At 39.6% G+C, this 24,812-nt stretch overlaps 1 protein-coding gene across 8 annotated transcripts in view; it reads right to left on the bottom strand.

Annotated features, from left to right (window-relative positions):
- Nucleotides 1-500: 500 nt before the first annotated feature.
- The window catches only part of TRPM3 (transient receptor potential cation channel subfamily M member 3), a 637,712-nt gene continuing 613,400 nt past the window's right edge, over nt 501-24,812 (bottom strand). For 5 of the 8 annotated variants that reach the window (XM_083186086.1, XM_083186083.1, XM_083186088.1 and 2 more), the window contains 4 exons: nt 24,323-24,522; nt 16,416-16,439; nt 16,048-16,180; nt 501-13,443 (listed from right to left, as the gene is read on the bottom strand). In XM_083186086.1, the coding sequence (XP_083042212.1) occupies nt 12,027-13,443; nt 16,048-16,180; nt 16,416-16,439; nt 24,323-24,522 (1,774 nt within the window). In that variant the 3' untranslated portion in view covers nt 501-12,026. The remainder of the gene's footprint in view (nt 13,444-16,047; nt 16,181-16,415; nt 16,440-24,322; nt 24,523-24,812) is intronic. The other 3 variants (XM_083186082.1, XM_083186084.1, XM_083186090.1) reach the window with 1 other exon arrangement.

Below are 24,812 nucleotides of genomic sequence, written 5' to 3' on the forward strand. Positions count from 1 at the left end.
AGATCACAAAGGAAACAAAAAGGACATACAAATCCTTGGTTTTTTTTTTGTGGGGAGAGCACTATGCAGTCATAGTTCCTTATATGTATACATGGGGCACATTCCCCAATGCAAGAGAGGACTAAGACTATGACCTTCTGAAATTGGCAAAATGAAATAATAAAACTCTAGAGCATCAGCTAAATTCTGGATTCATAAGAAAAACTAAGTGACTATACAATAAAATGTTATATATTCATAACTTACTGTATTAGATGAAGTTACATATAATAAAATATACTTTATACTTTAAAATATACTTTCCAGATGGTCAGGTAACTTAAAAATAACAAGAAATTAAGACTTTATGGGGGAAATTTACTAAAGGAAATTTGTAAAAAATAGGTGTGTTTATATCCAGAAATATACTTATTTTTGACATTTACTATCCCGAAAATACTGCAATTCGTATTTGTATTGATAGCACATCAATACGAATACGAATTGCCGTATTTTCAGGATAGTAAATGTCAAAAATAAGTATATTTCTGGATACAAATACACCTATTTTTTTTACAAATTTTCTTTAGTACCCACTAAGGGCCTCGAGTTGTCATTGCAATGGCATTTCCATGCCAGTGCCAGCACCGCCACTCACAGAGGTCACGGCTCAGACTCACACTGAGGTTGCATATTTTTCTTATAGCCCCTATGGTACTGGGAAGAATATTCTGCATGTCCATAGGTATGTGCAGTATATAGCCAAATTTTCTGCACACACGTTACCTTTGGACATGCTTTCTACACTGAACACATCATTTTACAATTCCGAATAAAGAGACATATTTTTTTTGCAAAAGTTTAATTTGTATTGTTTAATAAATTTCATCCTATACATAAGTATATGTATTAAATTATTCAAAATCAAGATTGACACCTGCACTAGGCAAGCGGCTATGGTATAACTTACCAACAGTCGGAATTACGATGGTCGTTTCTCCAACATCGGAATCCCGACTGTCAGGAGCCCGACAGGGGGGCTAGTCCATTGAAGCCTCTTTCGGGGTCACTGTGCTCGCCATGCTGCATGCGAGCACATGCAGCATGGAATAGCTGCACTTGCCACCTATTCTATTCTCCCTCTATAGGGGTTATGGACCCCCACAAGGGGAAATAGCCCATGTACAGTAATTCGGAATTCCGACTGTCCGGCTCCTGACAGTCTTGATTCCGTTGTTGAAGAAGCGACTGTCGGAATACCGACTGACGGGCACTCATCTGGCACCCAGGCAAGCATATCCACCAGGGGGTGACATGTGAACCCATTATTTTTAATGCCACAATATACCTAACATGCTTTTCTACTCGTAGTTGGGAGAACTGCATTTAAGTAACAAGTTGCATAATAGTCTTTCAGATGTTGTCTGATTTATTATATTTTGCTCTATACAAATACCTCACATTAACTTCTATGAAAAAGTGCAAGTACCGATTAACTACCGCAAGTCAAATGCATTTATGTACATTTGACTTGTATCATAGCTGCCATTTAAACTTCCTTTATTGAAATGCCAAAGAGTTGTTGACCCTTAGGATCATTGATCAATAAGCTTCTACTTTGTGAATGAATTTATAAAGAAAAGATCTTGGTTTATCATAGGCTTAATCTGTTGTCATATCATGCAGTGCATTCCAGTACTAGGGAACAAGCACTATTTCAGGCCCCTTGCGTCTAATGGCAGGCAATAACTCTACTTCTCATAAGGCTCTGTGTTACTTATGGCACTTGACAAGAATAGTTTACAAAAGTTGTAAAAGTCTATTTTTACATGTTCATCAAGCTGCATACATTCACGTATTCACCCAAGATGATTATGAAAATAAATATTTTAAACATATTTATGCAATTCTCTTTCCACTTTCTGATATAGTAATACATATCCTGAGGCTTCATATATATCTTAATAACAATTGTAAAAATATATCTCCTCTAGTGCTGGAATCAGCTCATTCGTTATGATGACGTTGAGTCACCTTTTGGTGCTAAAAGTTTAACAATTGTCATGTGTAGTGTGGTCAAAATCACCCATCATACAGTATCAGTGCAAGAGGTTGGTATTGAAGTGGATTCAGATATGAATAAATAAGTGCACATATGCCCAACTACTCGGGGCAGTGTTCCTCTGAAATCTATGGGTCCATTTTTATGTAACCAGAATAGCAGCTCCCTATAATAAAGACAGGCTTCTTATCTTGAATAGCCTATTTTTGTTTACAGGACTTTAGTAGAAAAATAAATTCTACATAATCATTGGAATTGATTCCTGTTATGCAGAAACAGCAATCAATTTTTAATGTTTCATATATTATTGCACGCTGAGTAACCCTCCAAAAATCCAGCTGGTATTGACTAGGAATATCATTTATTTACTAACAATAAATATCCATGAAGCCACGTTTGGGATTTCAGTGGCCACAGAGATGGCCTATTTCAAGGGGCGGCATTGACAGTAGAAGAAATTGGCTCTGTAGTTTTCCTGTATTGTTATGGATATAATTCATACCCATGAATTATACTCATAATATTGCAATTTCAATATTATTTTCAATACTAGTTCAAATGCTGACTGCTTTGGATGTCAAGCAGTTAATAACTATATAGTGTAATTGTGCAACATTATGCAATATGTCTAGCCTTTTACAGATAGATATTCAAACTACTATGTAATAAGTAAAAGCATAGTTACAACTACAAAGTGTATTTAGTAGCAATTTATTAGTTTCAGAATTATGTGGAAATTCCCATTCCCAAATGTACTCTGTTGGCGAGGCCCATCACTGTTCAGGTTTGCCAACCTGTCACACACCTTCCTTTGTGCAAATGCTTCTATTTTATGACTATGTTCATGCAGGGGTGCCAAGAGGGGAGGGGGCACTAATTACCCAGGCCCCTGTCTGATGAAGGGGCCCAGTGGGAGCCCTGGTCCTCTCCTCACTACCTGGAATCAGGAGCTGCAGCAGCTCTTCTCCTCATCCAAGCACACGCTGCTGTGTGCTGGGCTGCAATGTGGCAAGCAAAGTGCTTAAAGGTCCATGGCCACACCTCCCATGATTAGGCCACGCCCTCAGAGAAATACCTGGACCCGGGCAGGCTCTCTACTGCCCTGTAAATGTGTATTTGTGGGCAGAGAGGGCAGTGTCGACTGTGGAAGTAAATGTTTATATTGACTAAACAGAGAAGATGAGCTGGTCCAGGGGTATTTATTGCACCCATCTAAAAAAACAGAGACTTCATTTTGTAAGACATGATTACAATACATGATGTAAATTGGCGGAGAAGCTCCACTTGGGGGACCTTTTGTCTCTGCACACCTTTGTTTATAACTGCAAAAGCAATTATTTCTTCCATCACCTCTGAGGTGACAGAGATAGGACCTGGTTCTATGCTTTTAATCAAATATATTTTCCAACTTTCATTTTGTAAAAAGGCAACTTTCCTTTGCCCACATTAACAAATGCAATGAATCTTAATGTCTTTATATAAGAAACAAGTGAGACTGGAATGAACAGCATTTTGGGTTTTAGGAGAATAATAAAATACTGAATAAATTCCAGCATGTCCTGCAACAATGGGGGCAGCATTATATTTGGTAACAATTCCAAGGAATGGAAAGTGGTTATTAACCTTGAACTAGACAAAGCAGTTAAATCTCAACGTTCCCTTTTGGGACTAGGGATAGGCAGTGCCACCTCACTGGAAGAGTTGGGTGGTATGGTTAAATAGGAGCAGCTGTACAAATACAAAAGCAGTGGAGGTTTTCCTGTGGGTTTGTAAATGAGCCTTACTGGTCTAGTGCAACTGAGGTATTTTCCCTTTTTACATTTTCTTGTATTTATTTGTATCCCTATAGAAGAGCTGTGGGTATTGACTGTAATGGTTAGCCCGGTGAGGTTTTCCAACACTAAGCAAAACAATACACATAAGTTGATTGTTTGGTATCCAGTCACTTATGTCCCTATTCAAAATGTTGACACCAGGAGGTCAACATTGAGGATTTCAACATGGTTAAAATGCAGACATAATTTATTATTGATAACTGCAAAATGTCAACATTAACAAAATGTTGCCATATGAAATGTCGACGTGGTCTTAATGTGTAAATTACCATTATGCTTATTATTAGCATTAGGGTTACCATTTGAGATGCATTAAAAATACATATACAAATGTTCATAAATAGGTCGATATGTTTAATGTTGACATTCCAACAGTCTCATGTCAACCAGTTGTTTATATCAAAACATTAACTGAACAGATACTGCATTACTTTAGGGACTTTTTGTTGTCATTGCTGCTAGCTAGTATTTGTAGTACAACATGTGACTTAATTGATTATTATATATTAGATGACATTGGTTCTTAAAGAGTTTCAGGTTGATGCAGAGTTGGAAGTATTACTGTTTGTGTAGCTTATCCTATACAATAAAAGGCTAATGCTGCTCCTCACCTCTATGAGGAAAAAAATGCTTTATGAGCTAGGGGCATTAGATGGCACCCGACCAAGCAATTCAAATGTGGCTCTGTTTGGGCATGCACAGCCTCCGGCACTGACATAACTGATATGTTGTTCCTTCATTTTGATAGGCTGTTAACTAGTCCTGCATAAACTTGCAGTGTGTATAAGCTATGAGTATGCAATTAAATGCATTCTTATTCCCCTTTCACACCACATGCCCAACCTGGAGTGTTGCCCGGTTGATGATGTATCAACCCAGGTGTTACAGCACCATTTAATATTCCGACCTGTGTTAAAAGAAGGGTTAAATCCCGGGTCGGACCTGGGTTGCTGTGCGGTGTGAACGGTACCCCGGGTTGAGCGACCCAGTCCTGTTCACACTATGGAGAAGGCAGTGCTTGTAGTGCTTGTCTGATTCAAGAGCTGCCTCCTCCCCCACCCTCAATGATGCACCACCCCATCTGCCATTAGTGACTGGGTCTTTGTGGGGGGCTAACAATTTCAAATGCAGGGTCACTCCTGGGACGGACCCGTCCAAATCCCAGGTGTGACCGTAAAACCACATAAGACCAGAGCGGTATAATGGGACTGTGATGGTAGGTTCTTACATAGGATAAGTTAAGTAATGGTGTGTTCCCAGCATGTAAACATATATGCCTGTTGGGAGTATCTTTGCACCTACAGCAGTATACAGCTGGTGCTTATGTTGTGATTATGATAGCATTTAGTAAGGGGGTGCATATGCTGACAGTGCATCTGGGGACAACTGCAACCCTGCACATCTGTGTTATTATTCATTGTTTCATTTGAGTGTCAAGTTCACTTTCTACCCTGCATCAGTTCCTGTGTGCTCAGGATTGTTGCTCTCTATCATATTTCTATTATGAATGAAGAGACTTTCCAATCTTTTCTACCATTACACATTATTGAACTTTATTCCATCTACGGCAGCCTTGAGAAATACATTACCTACAGATATAATGTGATACCAAACTGTTTGCTGGAGCATAATAGTGTGCCCGAACCATGACCTCGTTCCTGCTCTGTGAGAATACATGATCCCAACAGTGAGTAGTGTCTCCGCTGACCAGCCAGACCTGGATTTAGTGGCAGTCTTGGAGAAGAAAGATTTCTTATCAAATATTGAAAATAAAAATCGCACTGCCACAGCTGTGCAGCTCCATAATAGCAATACCTGAACATGGGGGGTTTAAAATGTGATTTCCCACAGCTTTCATGAATTACTAAGATATACTGCTACACTTGTGTGTATATTATTAATTATTAATTTGTTTCTTTTGTGTAGTCTAACCATAAAATAGGTTGGATGGATGAACTGTGTTTTGTACTGTATAGACGTTTGTTTGCCAGCACAATGTTCTCACCGCAGTCTGGCAGGAGCTTCACATTTACTAAAAGTCACTCTTTGGCTTCTGTCTACTATAATATATATTTGGTGACACTCCCTATTCAAGCACAGCTCTCAGAGAATCAAAGGAGTGGATAGGCCACTGCTTTCCACACAGGGCTGCCATTAGAACTTATGGGGCTAGCAAAAAGGGAAGGCCCCCCCTTCCACACAATCCTTCATTGTGATTCCTGTGCGGGGTATGGGGTGGGTGACAGCAATAGAGGGGAATAGTAGAGAGAAACAGGAGGAACAGGAGGAATAGAGGAAGATGGGAGAGAGTGGAGGAATAGAGGGAAATGGGAGAGAAAGAGAGAGGAGGAATAGGGGGATATGGGAGAGATAGAGGAGTATCGACATAACTAGATGTTTATAGGCTCCATAGCAAAAGTTTGTATGGGCCCCTATGTCCATCCTACTGGTAGATAAATGTATGTAGCTTATGTTACTTTGGCAAATAAGGTGGGCCCCTCTCAGCTGTGTCCCCATAGCAGCTATATCCCCTGCATCTATTATAGTTATGTTCTTTGGGAGGAGGAACTGGAGAGCATGAGAGAGATAGAGAGAAGAAATGGAGGGAAATGGAAAAGATAAAGGTGAAACAGATGGTGGTGGGTGGGAGAGAAAATAAATCTGAAATGGGAGTGTGTGTGTGTGTGTGTGTAAGAGAGACAAAGGGGAGGAGAGAGGAGGACCAGAGAGAGAGAGAGTCCTGTCCCAGTCCTGACTAGATTACAGCGGTCTGCGAGTATGGTACCCACAGCATTGTTTTTCTTTCTCCCAATCATTCTCTTTAGATCTGCAAATCTTGCTTGGTCATCGTTTTCCTCTTATCACAGGGTCTTGCCACCTCCCTGGAGCTAGTCTCAATACGAGATGCATCAGGCATTGCTTATTCTAGTATGGTCCTAGATAGTAGGGAGGGCTATGAGGTGTAGCTTTTAAGTAATTGTTTGCTTCGTAGCACGGAGCCAGATTGCAGGGGCACAACTATTACCTCCAGTGTCTGGTAAGACGGGGCTATTGTATTTCAGTCTATTAGTTGTGGGATCAGGGCCTTCTCTTTTTGGGACTGGGACTCCACTCCCGATAGTCCCCCGCCTCCCTGATGGCTTCCCTGTTTCCACATGATCATCTCACACAAAACATGAAATCATTAATTCTGTTGTGGTTATTCTGATGATCTGATTGGTTGTTCCTCTACAAGTGCCCTCTTTAAACAGGGTAAACAAGGAAACACAAATGAAAGATGGTCTGACCATAGTTAAATTGTAAAATGGACTTTTTTAAATGTAATTAATTTATTCCAAAAAGTACTTAGAAATAAACCAATCCGGTTTTCCTTATTTTATTGCATTTATTATTATTCATATAATAGTAATACACTTCTAACACAATTTCTGTCTGACTGGGTCCATGTAACAATGAGATAAGAAGTGACTTATTGTTCTTTATGATGAAAATGTTTATGTGCACAGTATTGTAAACAAAAAATATGAATGTTACTTTTTTAGACTTTACATTTTTCTAATTTTGGGGGGGTTACCTCCTGTTACCTCATCATATCAGATTTGTACGCCTCAATTGATGGCTTCTTCATAGTGTGTGCTCTCTAAAATATTGTTACATTTATTAAAAAAAGAAGTGATAAAAACTGGCAAGTTTACAAAAATATATTCCACAATGTATATTGTGGTCACATTAACGTATTAATGGCACATTGCACATATTTATATACATGCGATATACTGTACAGAAATAGTGATTATGCTGGCATGTGCCACTATTAATATTAAGCACTTTCGTAAACACATAACAGATTATTAGTGCCTTTGTAGCAACCTTTTGCTTATATTTAGTTGTTAAAATCTTCTGGGCAATAGTTTTCAATGGCAAATAAGTTACAAAAAGTATTTGTTCTTAACAAAGTCAACAGGACAGAATTCTGAATAAATGACTCACAGGTAATATTGCTATAAAGCAGTTCTGTGATAGTAAAAACACGTTTAGCATCTTCTGTAACAACTATAGAAAAAAAGTAGTTACTGTAGCTCTTAAATAGTTGAAATTGAGCCTATTCAATTAGCCCCCAAACCAGGAAATCATCAGCGGTCTGGTTCGCCTTCTGCAGACTGGTGAATCCAAATCTGCGATAACTGGCATGAAAGTATATAGGTCCGCGGCTTATGGATTTTTGTATAAAAAAATGGGTGTTTTTCCTGCAAGATAACTAAATAAAGGGTTACAAACAAATTGTTAAAATCCATGTTTTAACAGCCGCAACATTATCGCGGCTAATTGAATACCCATTATGGGGAAGATTTATGTTACTTTTCAAACACAGCCTGTCACAGGGCAGTTAGAAGCTGATTTGTTGTTACTACTGTACAGTATATCTCTCTCCACTTAATGGGGGTTGTTCTGGTTGATTTGCTCAGATACCATCTGGTGATGTCAGCTGCCCTCCCCTGGCGCCCACTTCACCCAGCGATTTCCATGGGAACACCCAGCATTTCCATGGGAACACCCAGCATTTACATGGGAACACCCATGAAATGCTGGGCATTCCCATGGACATGACTATCTGGCAGCACCCAGTGAACGGTCTATTCGCCATGTCGGCACACACCCGTGTATGCACAAGCCCAGAAATGCGGTTGCGCATATGACAAACATGCACTAACGCCGGCTGCTAACGGACCAGAATAAGGTCCAATGTCTCTCCAAGCTTGAGATGAATACCCCCCTATGTGTCCTGGGGTTTATTTATGGGAGTTCTATTGAAGATCCAATGTTGCCCATAGCAGCCAATCAGATTCTACTTCTTTCTTATTTAGCATCTTCTAGCAGATAATAGATAAATTCTGAGTGGTTGGCCATAGCAACATTCCATTTTCAATAGAACTTCTATCTTAATAAATGAACTCCTATGTGTATACTGTAGTGTGTATTTACATAGGGCAAAAGGAATGTATTTATATAAGGGAACCTAGGGCAATTGAAAAGATAAACACTGCTGTATATAGCATGTAAAAAAACACAATAAATTGCTGTATTATTTTTAATAGTTAACCTAATGTTATATTTTACCCTGTGAAACTGAATCAATATCTGAATTTATAGATTTAATAATTTTTAATTATTGAAAAATATTTGAGGAACCTACAATACTAATAATTAGAGACAAGAATGTATAGTTAACTCTTTGTACGATTGTTTTTTTTTTTCACTAGTGCCTTAGTGCTCCTAACTGCCAAGTTACAGGTTGGGTTTGAAAAATGACAGGATCTAATTGGCTGGTGTGTTATCACTTTCCACGTTATCACTAACCAAGGCTTAGTACATAGACTTCATCTACTTCGCAAGGAAGTGTTCTGCATTTAGAAACTACAGTATAAGAAATATCCTCACAGATTACTTAGTCCTCTATGGGGGTATTGGCCAAATATACACTTCTGCCATTAGAGGCATTGGAAAAGGGTAACAAAAATGCAATGACACAATTCTGATTCTTTAGGGGCAGATGTAGATGTATACGTAATCCTATTTTTCTTGTGAAAGTGAATGTTCCTGCGAAAAGCAGAAAAATAGAAAAATGGCCTCAGCATACTAGAAGAACACTAAAATCACTTATAGCAAAGGTTAGTAAAACTAAGTATTTTTTTTTAAACCATTTTAAAGCTATCATATTGGAGAGAAAAACCTACATACAGACTGATGAGCATGGTAGTAGGGGACAATACTAAACAAACCATGGAAATGGGCTGGAACATTGGTTGCTTGGTAAATAGGTTTCATTCATTTTATAAATGGACCTGGTTATGACAAATAATAAATTAAAGACATCAAGTAATCATGCTAATATGGGTAGTGAAGTAACTACTGAGAACAGTGTTAAGTTTAGCTACTATGAGAGTAGATGAGTTTATGGGTACCAGATGTTTTGGCATGAGTGTATTGGTACCAGATGTTTTGGCAAGTGGAAAAAATCTATTCAATCTCCTGGTACCACCAAGTCACCACTACATTGCTCCCTGTGCTGTGGGAAGAGCAGCAACTCAGAAACTCAGAAGAAGGATGAAGAAATATCCCTTTCCTCCATTGATTTTAAATGAAATTCTACTCAAATCACCATCAAAATTTGGCAAAAACGAAAACAATCAAGTTTAAGAATAAAAATCGTATTCTATGCTTGATACATTCAAAAAAACATCACTTTTAAAATCATAAAAATCTGCGATGTTAAGTGATATTTTACAGTATTCAAAAATTCATGAACAGTTTTATACATGTCATGAAAAATAGTTTAGCAGGAAAACCATACCCAAAGTGCTATTTTCATAAAAATAGGCTTAATACATCTGGCCTTTAGTGCGTTGTATAATGTCTGGTGATAAAGTGTAGGCTTTATATCTTTTTCCTGATATACTAGATGTCATGGCACTATTATTCCATTTATTAGATCAAGTGTATGTGTATTAAAAACTGACAGATTATATTGATGCAGATTGGTGATAAGGACATCCATCTTTAGCCCTTGTCGGGAAAGTCTAGAACTTTGAGATGTATTGTTTTGGGATCTAAACGTGTGTGTGTTTTTTACAAAGGGAGCATTATTTTGTTGGTCAAAAGTCAAATGTGGTGTAATTGAGTGACAAGCTTTGATAGGATGTTCGGTGCTTCAGATGAGACATTGGGTTCCATATACTATACAAACCTTTTCAAATATATTTAACCTTTGGCAGCTTCAAGAACTAGATTTAATTGCGCAATTATATTGAAAACTAAACACATCTAGTATTATATGGAATATAACTGCCCCTTTAAATCCAAGTACCAAAACAACTGAAGATGCTTTTTAAATATATCCCATCATGATCACATCTGTGTTTTCTACCTATTGCATTATCCTTTGGTCCATACTACAGAGAAAAATGGATTTTAAGTTTCATGTGTCTGCCCATAGATTTCAAACCGGATCGTTTATTATAATATTAGAAATATGTACACTGGCCAATGCTAACTACAGTGTAATACAGTAAATAAAATAAAAAATGTATATGTTTGAAATAGAAAAAGCCACCAGAACTATTGTTTTTCTTTTCTTTTGTTGCTGTTTTCTTTTTTCTTCTTTTTTTTTTTTATGCAATGTGCCTGCACCTTAACATTTAAATAATCTAGTAGTGATCATAGAACAACAACAAACAAAAATCACTGAGACAAAACAGTGATGGCAAGCATACATCTCTCACAAACGTATATCATCATATATTACCACTGCTTTTTTATAGCATGCGTTTACTGAGGCAACTGCATTGACAACATATGGTAAAAAAAAAAATATATATGACATTACATCATGAAATTACATTCATCCTGAGCTTGCTTGACTGTGGTAGAATGCCCCTGATATACACAAAGTTTATTTGGATATTTATTTTCATATAGAATATATCTTTCTTTTGCTAGCTATACAAAGGCATGTCTTCCCTTTTAGTTTTTTTTCCTTTTTTGTTGCAAAAAGAAAAAAAGATGAATGGTGGCACTGGAAGCTAATACAGAATAGACAGGCCAGGAATCTTGCCGCAATTATGTTGTCATGTTTGGTATTCCCTCATGATCAACAGAAGTGTGGTTGGCAGAGCAGGATTCAGACCTGAGAGCTCCTGTTTTGGAATACACTGAACAGGACAAGAGAGGCTTCTTAACAGAGAGAAAACACAGGATATATCAAGTACAGTTTATACAGTTTGTGCTCCGATAGTAAAGTCCTTCTGTGCCGTGCAAGTTACTAAAGGTCTCCCTTGAAATAAGGGTGATCTCATTGGAAAAAATCAACAATTCATCTTAGGCAATATAATAAAAACCCTTGGAAAGAGGCTTTATAGATATTTTTATGACTTAAAATGCATATAACGCACAATATCTTGTCTCAACCAAGAAGTATGAATTATATTGTACTGAAAATCAGCATCTACTTTGCTCAAAAGTTAAAGAAAGTGATAAATTGGCAGTGTTAGCGTTTATTATTTGATGTTCCATATTGTTAGGTCATTGTGTTGTGATAGAAAATGTTGTGGGTGGACAACTGTTACCGTTCTATTTTACTTACAGTATTAGATCTAGCTATGCTTACTTTCAAAGCTACGAAAGGCTGTGGTTTTGGAAAGTCTTCTCATGTACAAAGTGTCTCCTCGACTCTCCGGCCTTGAGGACTTACTCCTTTGGAATGGGTTTCTAAGGCTTGCAGTGGTACGCTGCCTATCAAGTTTATCACTTATGGAATAGCTCTTCATTGTGTGTGCGTACATCACATTGGGCTCCTCTGCAGAGTAACTATTTGCTCTTTCTATTTTTGGGAATGATAGGTTATTGAAGAGCGTTCTTGAAGTTGAACTTTCATTGGAAGTTGAACATTTGCTTTTTCCGTCTGCATCTGGGTCTTCATTGTCCGAGCTCGGGTGACTAAGCTCAGCCTCTCTCTCTGGATGACAGCAGCCAATATCTTCTACTTTCTCTCTAACGCATCCTGGAGATGTTGATCTTTCTGCATTGGCCTGTGGAGTATTGTTTACACACCTGGTATCTATACAGTCTGTGATACTTGTGTATTCTGCAGTCTTTACAGGTACACAGAGATTGCTGTAATAACTTCTAGAGGGTGAAAACATGAAACTCTGTGATTTTACTATAGGTGTTTCCTCTAAAACAAAAGGTGCTGTGGCAAGGAAACGACTGCTTTTGGAACGTTCTAATGCGTGGTACATGGAATGCTCCACATCCCAGGGATTTTGGCCACATGACATGCTTGTGTTTTCTGGAAGTGCATCTGTTGTGCCTTCCTCATAACTGGGATTTCTGCTGCAACTTCTCCCACAATGAGTGGATGAACTGCAGCCTCGGCCTGCTGAAGCTGCATCAGCCACTTGATCACTGCAGGCTACATTCATTGAGCTCTCTCCACAGCCAAAACCAAACTGTGCCTCATCCATAGCTGAAACATATATATCTATGCAAGAAGAAGGCCTCCTTGAGTTTGGAGCTACTGACAAAGAGTTAAGTGGGGAAGGAGGCGGTTTGGTATCCTTAGTTATGGAGTGGGAGCTCGTAGCTCTATGTAGAGTTAATGTTTTTTCCTTAAAAAAACCGTCTATTTTTTCCAGTCCATTTTTGTCCTTTACATTTGTTGCATAAAATGACTGACTTCTCATTCGAGGAATAATGGTGGGAGATGTAGGAGACAATGGCTCTTCTCCAACAGGGTCTACGATTTCATGCAATTTGTATGCGTTTCCTTCTTGACTGTTAAAACTGCTCTGCCTTACAATATAGGCTGCATCAGTACAATCTGAGGATGTTCTAGATCTTGCTTTATTTGTCTCTACCTTATCAATTCCAGCGAGTTTTTCCATTGCGGTAGCCATTCTTCCCAACATCTCCTCAAGTTGAGCAAGTCTTATATCCACCGTTTGAAGGGAAGCCTTCATGAAATGTTCCCGTTCATTGACTTCCTCAAGGCGCATGGACATATTTTCCACTCTGAAATGGAAAATAAAAGTAAACCAAAATTAAAATACATGGAATAAAGCATAACATTAACAGCAGATCTTTTTACATCCATTTTACTGGAGAGCTGGAAGTGAGAGAGGTAAGTCTGCACTCTACTATATTGTGCCTGTTAATTGAGGTCAATAATCCACCCTATTGTTATACTTTGTGGTGGGGGTGCTATGTATATAGTAAATATATGCATGGGAAGGAGAAAAAAAGGGGGTTGTGGGGTTGGATGCACACCTTCAATGGAATTTGAGTAATTTTTAAACTTTATTAAATTTCATTCAATATTTCCTTCATTTGTCTTTTATTTAATGAAACTAAGGGACAAAAAATATATATTATAAACAGTGAAATAAAAGGTTAAAATCACATACATGACATAAAACATAAGACATTGGCCCTTATTCTGGTTGGTGCGGTGTTTGCAGCTTGCGGTCGTACCGCCGATGTTTTTCGTCTGCGCATGTGCAGAGGTCACTCTGCGCATGTGCAAGCGGTTTCGCCGTACGTTTTTTTTAGACGCCGCACAGGGGGCGGAGAGGGGCGTGAGGGGCTACTTAGCCTCATTACCCTATGCATACGCCCCGCGTTTCATGGGCGTTCCCATGCAAACGCTGGGCGTATGCATGGTAATAAAGCCATGACGCATGTGTAGGGGGCGGGCATCTGACATCGCCGGATGTCAGCTGCCCGCCCCCATACATGATTTCATACGGACAAGTGTCCGTGTGGTCTAGGGTGGCGCGAGCTGGTGGAGCGTGCGGCCCTGCATTCGATGGTCGGCGACCATCGAATGCAGGGGCTGCTCCCAAGATGGAGGAGGCGTATCCCCGTCCACTTTCATGCGGACCGCCACATATCCGCGTACGGACGGAGGTGGCGATCCGTATGGAAGGCGGGGATTCGCCTGCACGGTCCTGGCCGCATATTCTGATCTGGCCGCACAGATCAGAATAAGGGCCATTGTGCTGAGATAAATTTCAGGAAAAGTGTAAGATAGAGTTTTTTTTTTAAAAATGCACAGAGCCTATGTTCTGCTATTAAAGATTTATAGCTCTTTTGCTATTTCTTTATTTGTAGTTATATTGCTATTTCTTTATTAGTAACTCTGCTTTTGGCACAGAGCCCAATCTGATCTTTCCAGGGGATATTGTTTCAATTGTGTTAATAGTATCTCAGACCCATGTAAATAAAACACAATTGTACCTGTTGCTAAATTAGTACAGTATGTGCTTCTGGGGACCTTTGTCTTTCTTTAGGGGTCAGGGGTTATATTGTGTCACAGCCTGATTATACATGTATATCTATAATACAATATTATTTTTCACTTTATCAGGTTTTAGTGATTCACACTTGGTCCATTCTTATCAAGCCACATCAGACAGTTTATTAACCATACGTTTTGATTGCTATCAATTTGGTATCCTTATTGCAATATATTTGTCTTTAATTTTTAAATGGACATCAGCTACCAGCTGTATTTGTATTCTTCCATCTCTACATCTTTACAGGAGTCTCTGCCTGGACCGACAGTAGACTTTAGAAGTCTAATCACATTCCCATCACATTTTCCGCATTATTAAATTATTTCTGTATATTTCTATCACATGTTAACATCAACATAGGCTCTGGCTGTCCGACATGTGTTTCACCTAAGAGGCTTTTTCAAGGCTAAAGTTGGTGGCCCTTCTGTTGCCATATTTATTAGATTTCATTCTCCAATCAGGAATATGCTGGTGGTCACGTACTGATTTCCGCATATCCGGCGTTACTTCTGGTTCTAGATTATGAGGCCAATTCCGCCCTTCCTCCAGCCTGTCGGGTCACATGGGTTGGCATCTGACGTCAGACGCACACCTCGTGATTTTTGCCCCTTTTACACCCGAGTCAGTGTCGGTGTAAACGGTGTACTGAAAAAAAACCCTGGGTGGTGGGGCAGTGTACACGGGTAACCCAAGACCAGTTTCCACCAACCTCCCAACTGCAGCGTCCTGTGATCAGTCTGGAATTTGGGCAGGGGGCATGTACAGCCTCCGCTGCTGTCTGCTGCACTATGCAGACAGTAATGGAGCTGGGGAGGAGGTGAATGGATTCCTGTGTGTGGCATCCATTCACCTAATTGAAGGAGGTTGGGGGTGCATGGAGGCTGGGGGCAGTCCAGCAGCTTACCTTGGTGATGACTTTGCGAGGGTCCTGGCTGTTTTTTTTCCCAGCAGTTGGAGATGATGTAATCTCCAAGTGCCGGCTCATGACCCGCCTGAGTGCAGGTGGACATTTGCCGGGGGGGGGGGGGGGGGGCGCCGTGTAAAAGGTAGCAAATGCTGTTTTGGTGTAAAAGCGGTATTAATGTAGTTTTTGTGCAATTATAATTGGATAGATCGTATAAAAATATTCAGAAAGATCGGAAGAAAAAAAGCAGTACCCAATGTTTCTTAGGGGTAAATTGGATACCACCCAAAGTATCTAAGAACATTTAGGCAACAAATAGAAAGCTAGTGATACTGTAGATATCTAATAATAGATCCTAATATGTTAGTGTATAGCGACAAATGCTTCTAAAGTAACGATAACACAGCGTCATTTCACCTTTCTGAAGTGACTCGAATTCTTTCATCATTGGAAGAATTAAACCGATCATCTTTTTCTCTGAAATATTCTTCTATGCACTGTTCTTCAAAATCATGGACCTTCTTAAGTTCATCATCTGTTATAAATAATTCTATTAAGGGAAAAACACAGACAAAACCTATTGTTGGTATTTATGCACATCTTAATTAAAAAAATATATATTTATCTGTCATGCCCATTTATTAAGCTAAACGTATTACACTTTGTAAAAACAGTAAATCTAGCATTATTTTGTGTAACCGTATACACCGCTTTATGTATAAACGGTCTGCTATTAAGCTAAAAACTGAACATTTTAGGGCACAATATAGAAATTTAAAATACACCTAGTTCACGTAGGCTGCTGGATGCTTGTGGCAAATAGAAAAAAGACAAATATAAGAGGTTTCAATGTGCAAAAGTGTTACTTTATAATAAAACAGGTATCACATGTTACTTATTAACAATACAACCAACCAAATAATATCCCAGAGTATTTCCATTAGCCTGAGCTCCACTCTGGGTATGCCTCCCTCTGGTCCAAATGTTAAAATGATGAGCTTATACTGTAAACTGACATAAATAAATAATCTTACAGTATATTCTTGGTGTTGCAACCTAATATTTCTACATATACAATTGTGTTGTCATACACATTGGCTTCAGATCACGTCCTGTGTCAACCTTTTCTGTGTTGACTTTGTGCATGCCGATCTCATAAAACACACCTGTATTCATGCACTAACTGTACTGGTCTAAAGCCCCGTACACAAGGGGTGATGGGAGACCTGTGTTTAGCGATGTACTTCAGCACAGATCGCTCAGCACACATTGCTGAAGCACCAGCGATGTGTGCTGGGGTAACAGTCAATTTACCGATGGACATTTTACTGATGGTCATTATATTGATACCAATTGGCAACAGTCAAAATACGACATGATCAATATACCGACATTCATTATGTCGAAATGTTAAATTGACTGACATTGTCAAAATGTCGGCATTCAACATACGGACATGAGTTTTCAAGCAATTTTAGGCCAAAAACAGACTTTTTCATACTATTTTAGTCCCCCTCCAGTGGACCTGGAGGGGGACTATAATAGTGTGCCAGGAGGATGGCGGGCACAAAGAGACATGCGAGGGGACGCGGTACACTTAGACGGTGTCAATGTCAACCTACGTCGACAAAGACAAAAAACACAGAAACACTGGTCGATATGTTGACTTGTCGGCACGTTAAATGTCAGCATATTGATTATGTTGGTCAACTGAACATGTCAGCATAACGAATGTTGTTTCTTGACCTTGTCATCGGCTACTGGGTGTCTGTGTAATGACCGTCAGTTAAACATCCGTCAAGAAATCATACTGAACCTGTGTGCTGAGCGATCTGTTCTGACTGCATGAAGTCAAAACCTAGTCAGGCTATGGCGCGCATTTCCGTCGCAATGGGCTGTACACACTGGTCAATGTGTGCTTACTTTCTAAGTGATCTAGACAGATCGCTTAAAAAAACTAAGGAAAAAAACGCCCCGTTTGTATGGGCCTTCAGACATGAACCACACTGTCTACTCCAAAATTACAGGGTCAAATCATCTGCACAGGCAATTTACTAAAGACCCTTTTTTATGTAATTTCCTACGCCAGGCACAAATTGTCTTTGCATCTGCTTTAGTTTACAAACCAGCCGATTCATATAATCCGCATGCAGTTTACTATAATCCAAACAAAGTTTGTATCTGTTAAAGCTGCAACACTATGCAATTCATTTAAACATATCGCATTTTAATTAAATAGTTTGCTTTTTAAAACATCATTCCAATCTGCATTTTCATTTCTCCCAGCCTAAATTTCTAAGAGTACAAGTAAAATCCATTGGGGGTGATCCAGTTAACTCCTAGCACAGTGTGGATAAGGATAAGGCACAAGAAATAAGTTTACATAAAGCTGATTATTTCCAAGCACAGGCCTCTTGGATTTATTTGTTTTTTAATCCTTAAGAAAAAAAAAAGAAAAGAAAGAACCATTCCCAAAAATAAAACCCTTAGTGCAATAACTACTGTAAAATCAATATTTATCCGTATAAATATAACTTTATTAAAATGTGCAACCTTAGCATTAGTCATACTTGTCTACTCTCTTGCAATGTAGCTAACCCTCCCAGCTTCTGTCCATGACTTCTGCATTTTGCAGTGGAGAGTAGACATTATGAAATCAGTCAAAAGGTCGACATGGGGTTTTTCACATTTTTTTTGAGCCGACATGTACCGACAGGTGGTATTTAATGCCCTACCATCCACTAGGGTGTGGTGGGAGAATAAAATAGTCGCCATGTCGAAGCATGGCGAGCATAGCATGTCGACCTTCAGTCATGTCGACCTTCAGTGGTCAACTTAATGCTTGCAGACCTAATTTATATCTATCCAATGATCCCATTCCTTGCGCGATAACCACGTGATGTTATTACATCACATGGACCGGCCATATTTGGACACACAAAATGGTCTCAACATGGTCTCATCCACTGTATGTGGGCAGTCAGCTTACTTTAAATGTCATACAGGTATTAAGCCTACTTCCAAAACCTAAACCCGGATTCAGATTTATATGCAATGCTGATGTTCACGTAGCTGAGCATTTATTGATAGACTGTGCATGTGACAAAGTACTCTATCTATGCCGGCTGCAATCAGCTGCAAAAATACAGTGCTATGGGCTGTTTGAGCAAGGATGGTCCCAAACCAATATCTTGCTTAGGGCCCCAGGAGGTCTAAATCCGCCTTTTGAATAAACCTATACTGTCTTGGAACCAAAGAGACACATTTGGCCTTATTTACTAAGATGGGAGTTCTATTGAAGATGAGATGTTGCTATGGACAACTAATCAGAATCTACTACGTATTAATTTATTTAGCACCTTCTAGAAGATAATAGATAGCATCTGATTGGTTGCCCATAGCAACACCCCATCTTCAATAGAACTCCCATCTTAGTAAATAAATGCTATATGAAGGCTACAGTATATTTTCTTCTCCTTGTGTACATGATCACAGTGTCTATTGTGTATGATGTCCTTGTAAAATATCAAAAATATCCCTTTAAACATGGTCAGACTGTACTCTAGACAGCACAGCAGAAAAGCGTAGACAGAGAAGACAAGGTCAGAATGGCAATTAACTGAGAGATTTTATTCTCGTTGTGCCATGTGTGACACCTGGCATTCAGACTCTGTATAAATGTAGTCCCTTAACAGAAAAGGGATTCTTTGTCTATGGATATTATTCCATTTACTGATGTGTGATGACAAAATGATTAAAGCTGCTCTATCTCCTGTTCTAAACTATTATATTTTAGGCTTCTTAACCATTTTACAATAATAATATTACTGTGCTATGGAGCATTGACTAGTACACAATGTTCTGTGTGCTGCAAACACAAATTAAAACCATGAAAAGCTGACTGCTATTACAATTTGCCCTGAAAGGATTGCTGTTTCTATCAGTTTACTGCATAATACGAATTCTAAATATCGTTTCTTTTACATGAAGCAGACCTATCGTTAGCATATGTTCATTCCAAACTATAGTATGCCATGTAATATGAAATATGCAGTAGTTTACACAGTCGGAACAATGTGTGCTTACGCTACATTGCTGCTCAGTGCTAACAGACTGTGCACAGGTACAAAGACAACTCACCACAGCCTGCTTTTTATGTTATGTTATGATATGTAAGTCACAGCTTATTTAATTGAACAGTCTGTCTCTCAGCCAATGCCTTCTACTATTATCTACTATCTCAGGTCCACTTAGCCATCCCCTCCAGGTCTTCCAACTCTTTGTTGGCTCATATGACAGTACTTTATATAATATGTCAGCTCATCTTCCCCAAATTGGGTTGGGAACATTTGGTTGACCACAGAAAGGTTGACTGGCCTTAGGTCGACAACCTGAAAAGGTGGACATGGGTCTAAGTCGACAGGGTCATTAGGTCGACAAAAGCATTAGGTCGACATAGGGAATGTCAACATACAAAAGGTCGCCATTGGGTTTTTCTTGTTTTTGTCCCGAATGTCAACACAGTCACCGTATCTGTGCACCGTGTCCTCTCGCATGGCTTGCTGCGTTTGTCATGCTACGCTCTGCATAATATTTTATTTTCCCTCCATGCCCTAGGGGATGGTAGGGCATGAAGTACCGCCTGTCGGCACATGTCGGCTAAAAAAATTGAAAAAACTTATGTTTGCCTTTTGGCAGTCGACCTTCCCCATGTCGGCCTAATGACCCTGTCACCCTAGACCCATGCCGACCTTTAAGGGTGTCGACCGAATGAATGTCGACCTTCTAGTAGTCAACCTAGTGACCGTATACCCCCAAAAAACTTTTTCAAAAGTGATCTATTTGCATAGTACTATATAAATTAGAGTAAATAATAACAACAATAAAAATAACAGCAAGTAGTAACAATAGTGGTCCCAACCCAAGATGGCTTTCCTGGAGAGGGTGTGATCATCACAGTACAGCAGGACGTTGCTTTTTTAGAGTTTGTGCTGGCCAAATCTAGTAATGTAGCCCTATCTATTCTCCCCCACCTTAGTACTGTGAGCTCAGACCAATGTAATAGGTGCTGCTGCAGTACTATACCCACCATCATATCATTTATTTATAAGGAGTCACAAAGGAGTCTGCAGCACCAGATAGACACAAGTAAAACTAATGTCAGGAAAGCCCCCGGTCCAGAAACTATTCCAGCTAGGGTTTTGAGTATCTGGGCTGACTAATTAATGGGAATTTTTACAAAATTATTAATTTATCATTAGTTTATTGTTCCACAATGTTCTAAAAGTCACTACAATTGTTCCTATCCCCAAATCTGCAGCAGTATTTGGGTTAAATGATTACCATCCAATCGCTCTTACTTCACTAATTATGAATTGCTTTGAGATAGTGGTCTTAGATCACCTTAAGAGTGTCATCCAAGTGGGTTTTGACCAATATCAATTGCATATACAGATGGAGCTGCTGTCATCCTGCCGTGGACGCACAATCGGCTCACTCGCTCGTGCGTCCCCGTCAGAAAGGCGGCGGGGATCTGGGACCGGGTGCTTCCCTGCCCATCTCCACTTCAGTGAGCAGCGGTAGAGCAGGAAGATGGGCAGGGAGTGGGTGACGGTTGCAGGGCTTTCGGGAGAATGGGGCAACCCATTCTGTGGGCTGGCGGAGGATGGCAATTGGCGATAGATTCGTCAGGAGCCGATCTAATGAGAGAGGATCCATCTGTAGGTCAAATAGATCCACTGAAGATGCTGCTCTTTGTGTCCTCCACTTTTCTGTCATCTGGAGAAGAGAGACTCCTATGTTAAATTATTATTTGTGGAGTACAGGTCTGCTTTTAACACCGCTGTGCCTGTGATGTTGATTGCAAAGAGAGAGATTGGTTATAATGCTCCCATGTGTAATTGGCTGTTGGATTTCTTAACTGATAGTCCACAGTCAGTTAGGATGGGATCTACTTTTTCAGCTAAGCTTGTCTTAAATGTTGGTGTCCCTCAGGGATGTGTTTTGAGTCCTTTTTTATATTCAATGTACACTTCAGATTGTTTTTCGAATTCAGAAAATTCTCATTGTTAAATACGATACTACAGTAGTGGGTTTGATTAGTGAGGGGGAAGAGGACAGTTATAGAACGGAGGTGCAGCAACTGATAAACTGGGGAGAGGTTAACTTCTAAACAGTAAAAAAAAAATCACTGGCCAACCCTTGCCTAGGATGGCAGATATTTTTGCCAAAAGGAGTAAAGTTAAGGCTAATAAAATGATTTGGAATAAAATGGTGTTTATTCCTTCTGTTGTTTAAAGTTTGAATTGTAGTGTATGAATTGTGAGTACGCCTTTTCTTATGGAATTTCACTTATGCATTTTTTAATGTTGTAGTGACAATAAAAATGATTGGATTTTGATTCAATAAGTCCTGGGCTACGCACAGACTGCACACAGCGGAAAAATCATTAGATGGTGAGCTGCTTGTGAATGGATTTTCAGCTAATCACAGTTCCAGCTGCTTTTCGCAGGCCGTGCTAAGTAATTCACAGGCTTTCAAAGGGCGTCATTTCCCTGGGCAGCGGCTATCTAATCAGTCTGATCGCAGGGCACAGCTAAATCACGCCGCAGCGATCATGTGATAAGAACCCCCTACAGCAGGCATTCCCAACCACGGTCCTCAAGGCACACCAACAGTGCAGGTTTTAGTGATATCCAGGCTTCAGCACAGATGGTTTAATCAGAACTCCTCAGATACTAATTGTCACCTGTGCTCAAGCCTGGATATCTACAAAACCTGCACTGTTGGTGTGCCTTGAGGACCGTGGTTGGGAATGCCTGCAAACCAGTATATTTGATCCAACAACTGCAATTATATAACATAGGTCACAAATTCTATGGTAATGAGCCAGTGAAGTAAATTTGCTATGTTGCCCTACCATAACCGGGCACTTACCCTCTGTAGCTGGACGCGGAAACTGCACTGCTCTGAAGCAGCTTATTGCGACGTTGTTCCCCTCTCCTCGTTATTGCTTTCTGTAAAATTTAAACTCACCCTGTGCTGCAAAACATTGCACTAAAATATCAGTCCTATAAGTAATTCCTGGGTGGTAACAGTGTACAGGCAGCACGGACGGTGTAACGATTAGCATTTCTGCCTTACAGCACTGAGGTCATGGGTTCAATTCCCACTACAGCCCTAACTGTGTGGACTTTGTTTGTGGGGACTGATGTGCATGGCCAAATATTCTCTGTGAAAAAGATGCAGAATATGTGTGCGCTATCTAAATAACTGGAAATAAATAAACAAATAAACAATTTACAGTATACCGTTATGAAGAGAGATTTCTGTGGTGGCATATTAAATCTATAATGTCCACTGGGACAGAGGCAGATGTGAATAATGAAGCATTCTTTCTGTTAAGTGCTGTGTTCATAAATAAAGCTTAACAAATAAATTAAATGACACCCTACTATGCCATGTGATACACTGTATGGTCTGCATACATTAAATTGCTGTTTATTAATTTCCATAACCAACACAGCAGTAGAAAGTGATATTTTTCAGTTTTCAAAAAATTCTGGAATCCATCATATCAAATGTTAACATAAATATTTGTGCATAAACTAAGTAGTAAACATCTCACAGCCTCATGGGAATCACCGTTGCCAGCTGAAAAATAGATATCATTTAAAAACGTGATCGTTCTGTTTAGGGAATTTCAAGAAAAATTTAAAGCAGGAAATGAAAATGAGTGGGGATCTGATGCCGTGTCCCATGTAAATGTGAGCTCCTCTCCATGCCAAATGCACCCCAGACCTGACAGCCTGGATACGTTTGAAAACAGAGTGAAGTAAAAATATGTTACAGTATATACAGATGAATATGTGGCCCCACTAACTTGTTTAGTCTGCTACACTGACAACATTTACTGTAGGAGGCCATTTTGGTTCACATGCAAAGCAGCGAAATTTGCAGCTTTGCGTGTGCTTTGAACACCACCTGCACGAACGCCAGCCCCCCCTTCGCACGCCGAGTTCCCCCTCATGCGATTGAATGGATGTTTAGCATAAACATCCATTTGCAGCTTGCATGCAGGGAGGAAATCATTCGATGGTCACTGACCATCGAATGATTTCTAAGGTGCACGCAAATCTAAGACACTCTCTGGTGTCTTTGATTTGCAGCTACCTTGTATGGGAAAAGAACGGGCAGCTGACATCCAGTGACATCAGCTGCCTGCCCCCGGCACCCGCGTCATCGCCGAATTACCATGGGAACGCCCAGTATTTTTATAGGAAAGCCCATGAAACACTGGGCACAGACCCTCACCGCCGACCCACGCCTACCCCCCAGGCACTGATAGGTGCGAACGGGGAGGCAAATAAGCAATTTTCCGTACCCGCTCGCAACAAGAGTCTGCACATGCGCATAAATGTTTATGCGCAGAAGCTAAACATCGATCCCCCAAGCTAACACGCAGGGGATCGATCAAATTAGAATGACCTCCTTAATGCAGAGATTTCAAACTTCTCCAGGTTTAATTTGCCTGAGTAAATAACTGTCGCAATAGCTGGTAGGGGTAACAATCTATGACCAAAATTGTTGTTATTAATGTTTAAATGAAATGCCTCCATATTTATGAATATACTGTCTTATTGTAGTGTATACATGTACTGTATATCTATGTATTATACAGCACAAGTCTTACTTAGTCCATAGTCTCTTTCATCTTGGTCACTTTCATGTTTCCTCCAGCGACAGCAAAGATGTTTACATATCATAGTGAAATGGCTGAAAATAATCAATGGTGGTGGCAAGACAGGCCTTTCATGAAATGTCATTATCAACTGGTATCGCTGGAATTTCCAAACCTGGTTTGATATTGACTTGACTTCAAAGAATGTGTTACTAGAAGGGAAAGGAGAGATAACAATGTGAATTAACAGGTTGGAAGAATAGTACACACACACGTACAATTGGCAGAAGCGGCTAACCATATTCTTAGGACAACAGTATATGTGTAACATTTTGCCATTTCATTTAAAATCATACTTTCTTTATAAGGCTTTACTTTCTGACATAATATTTAATATTTGACGTGTAAATAAGTCATCTCTCCTAAAATAAATGCTGACAGATATTACATACTGGGGCCAATTCAGAATTGCTTGTTGCATGTGAGGTGTTGTGTTAGCGAA

Source organism: Crinia signifera, chromosome 1 (assembly GCF_055691185.1).
Source record: "Crinia signifera chromosome 1, ASM5569118v1, whole genome shotgun sequence".
NCBI lineage: Eukaryota > Metazoa > Chordata > Amphibia > Anura > Myobatrachidae > Crinia > Crinia signifera.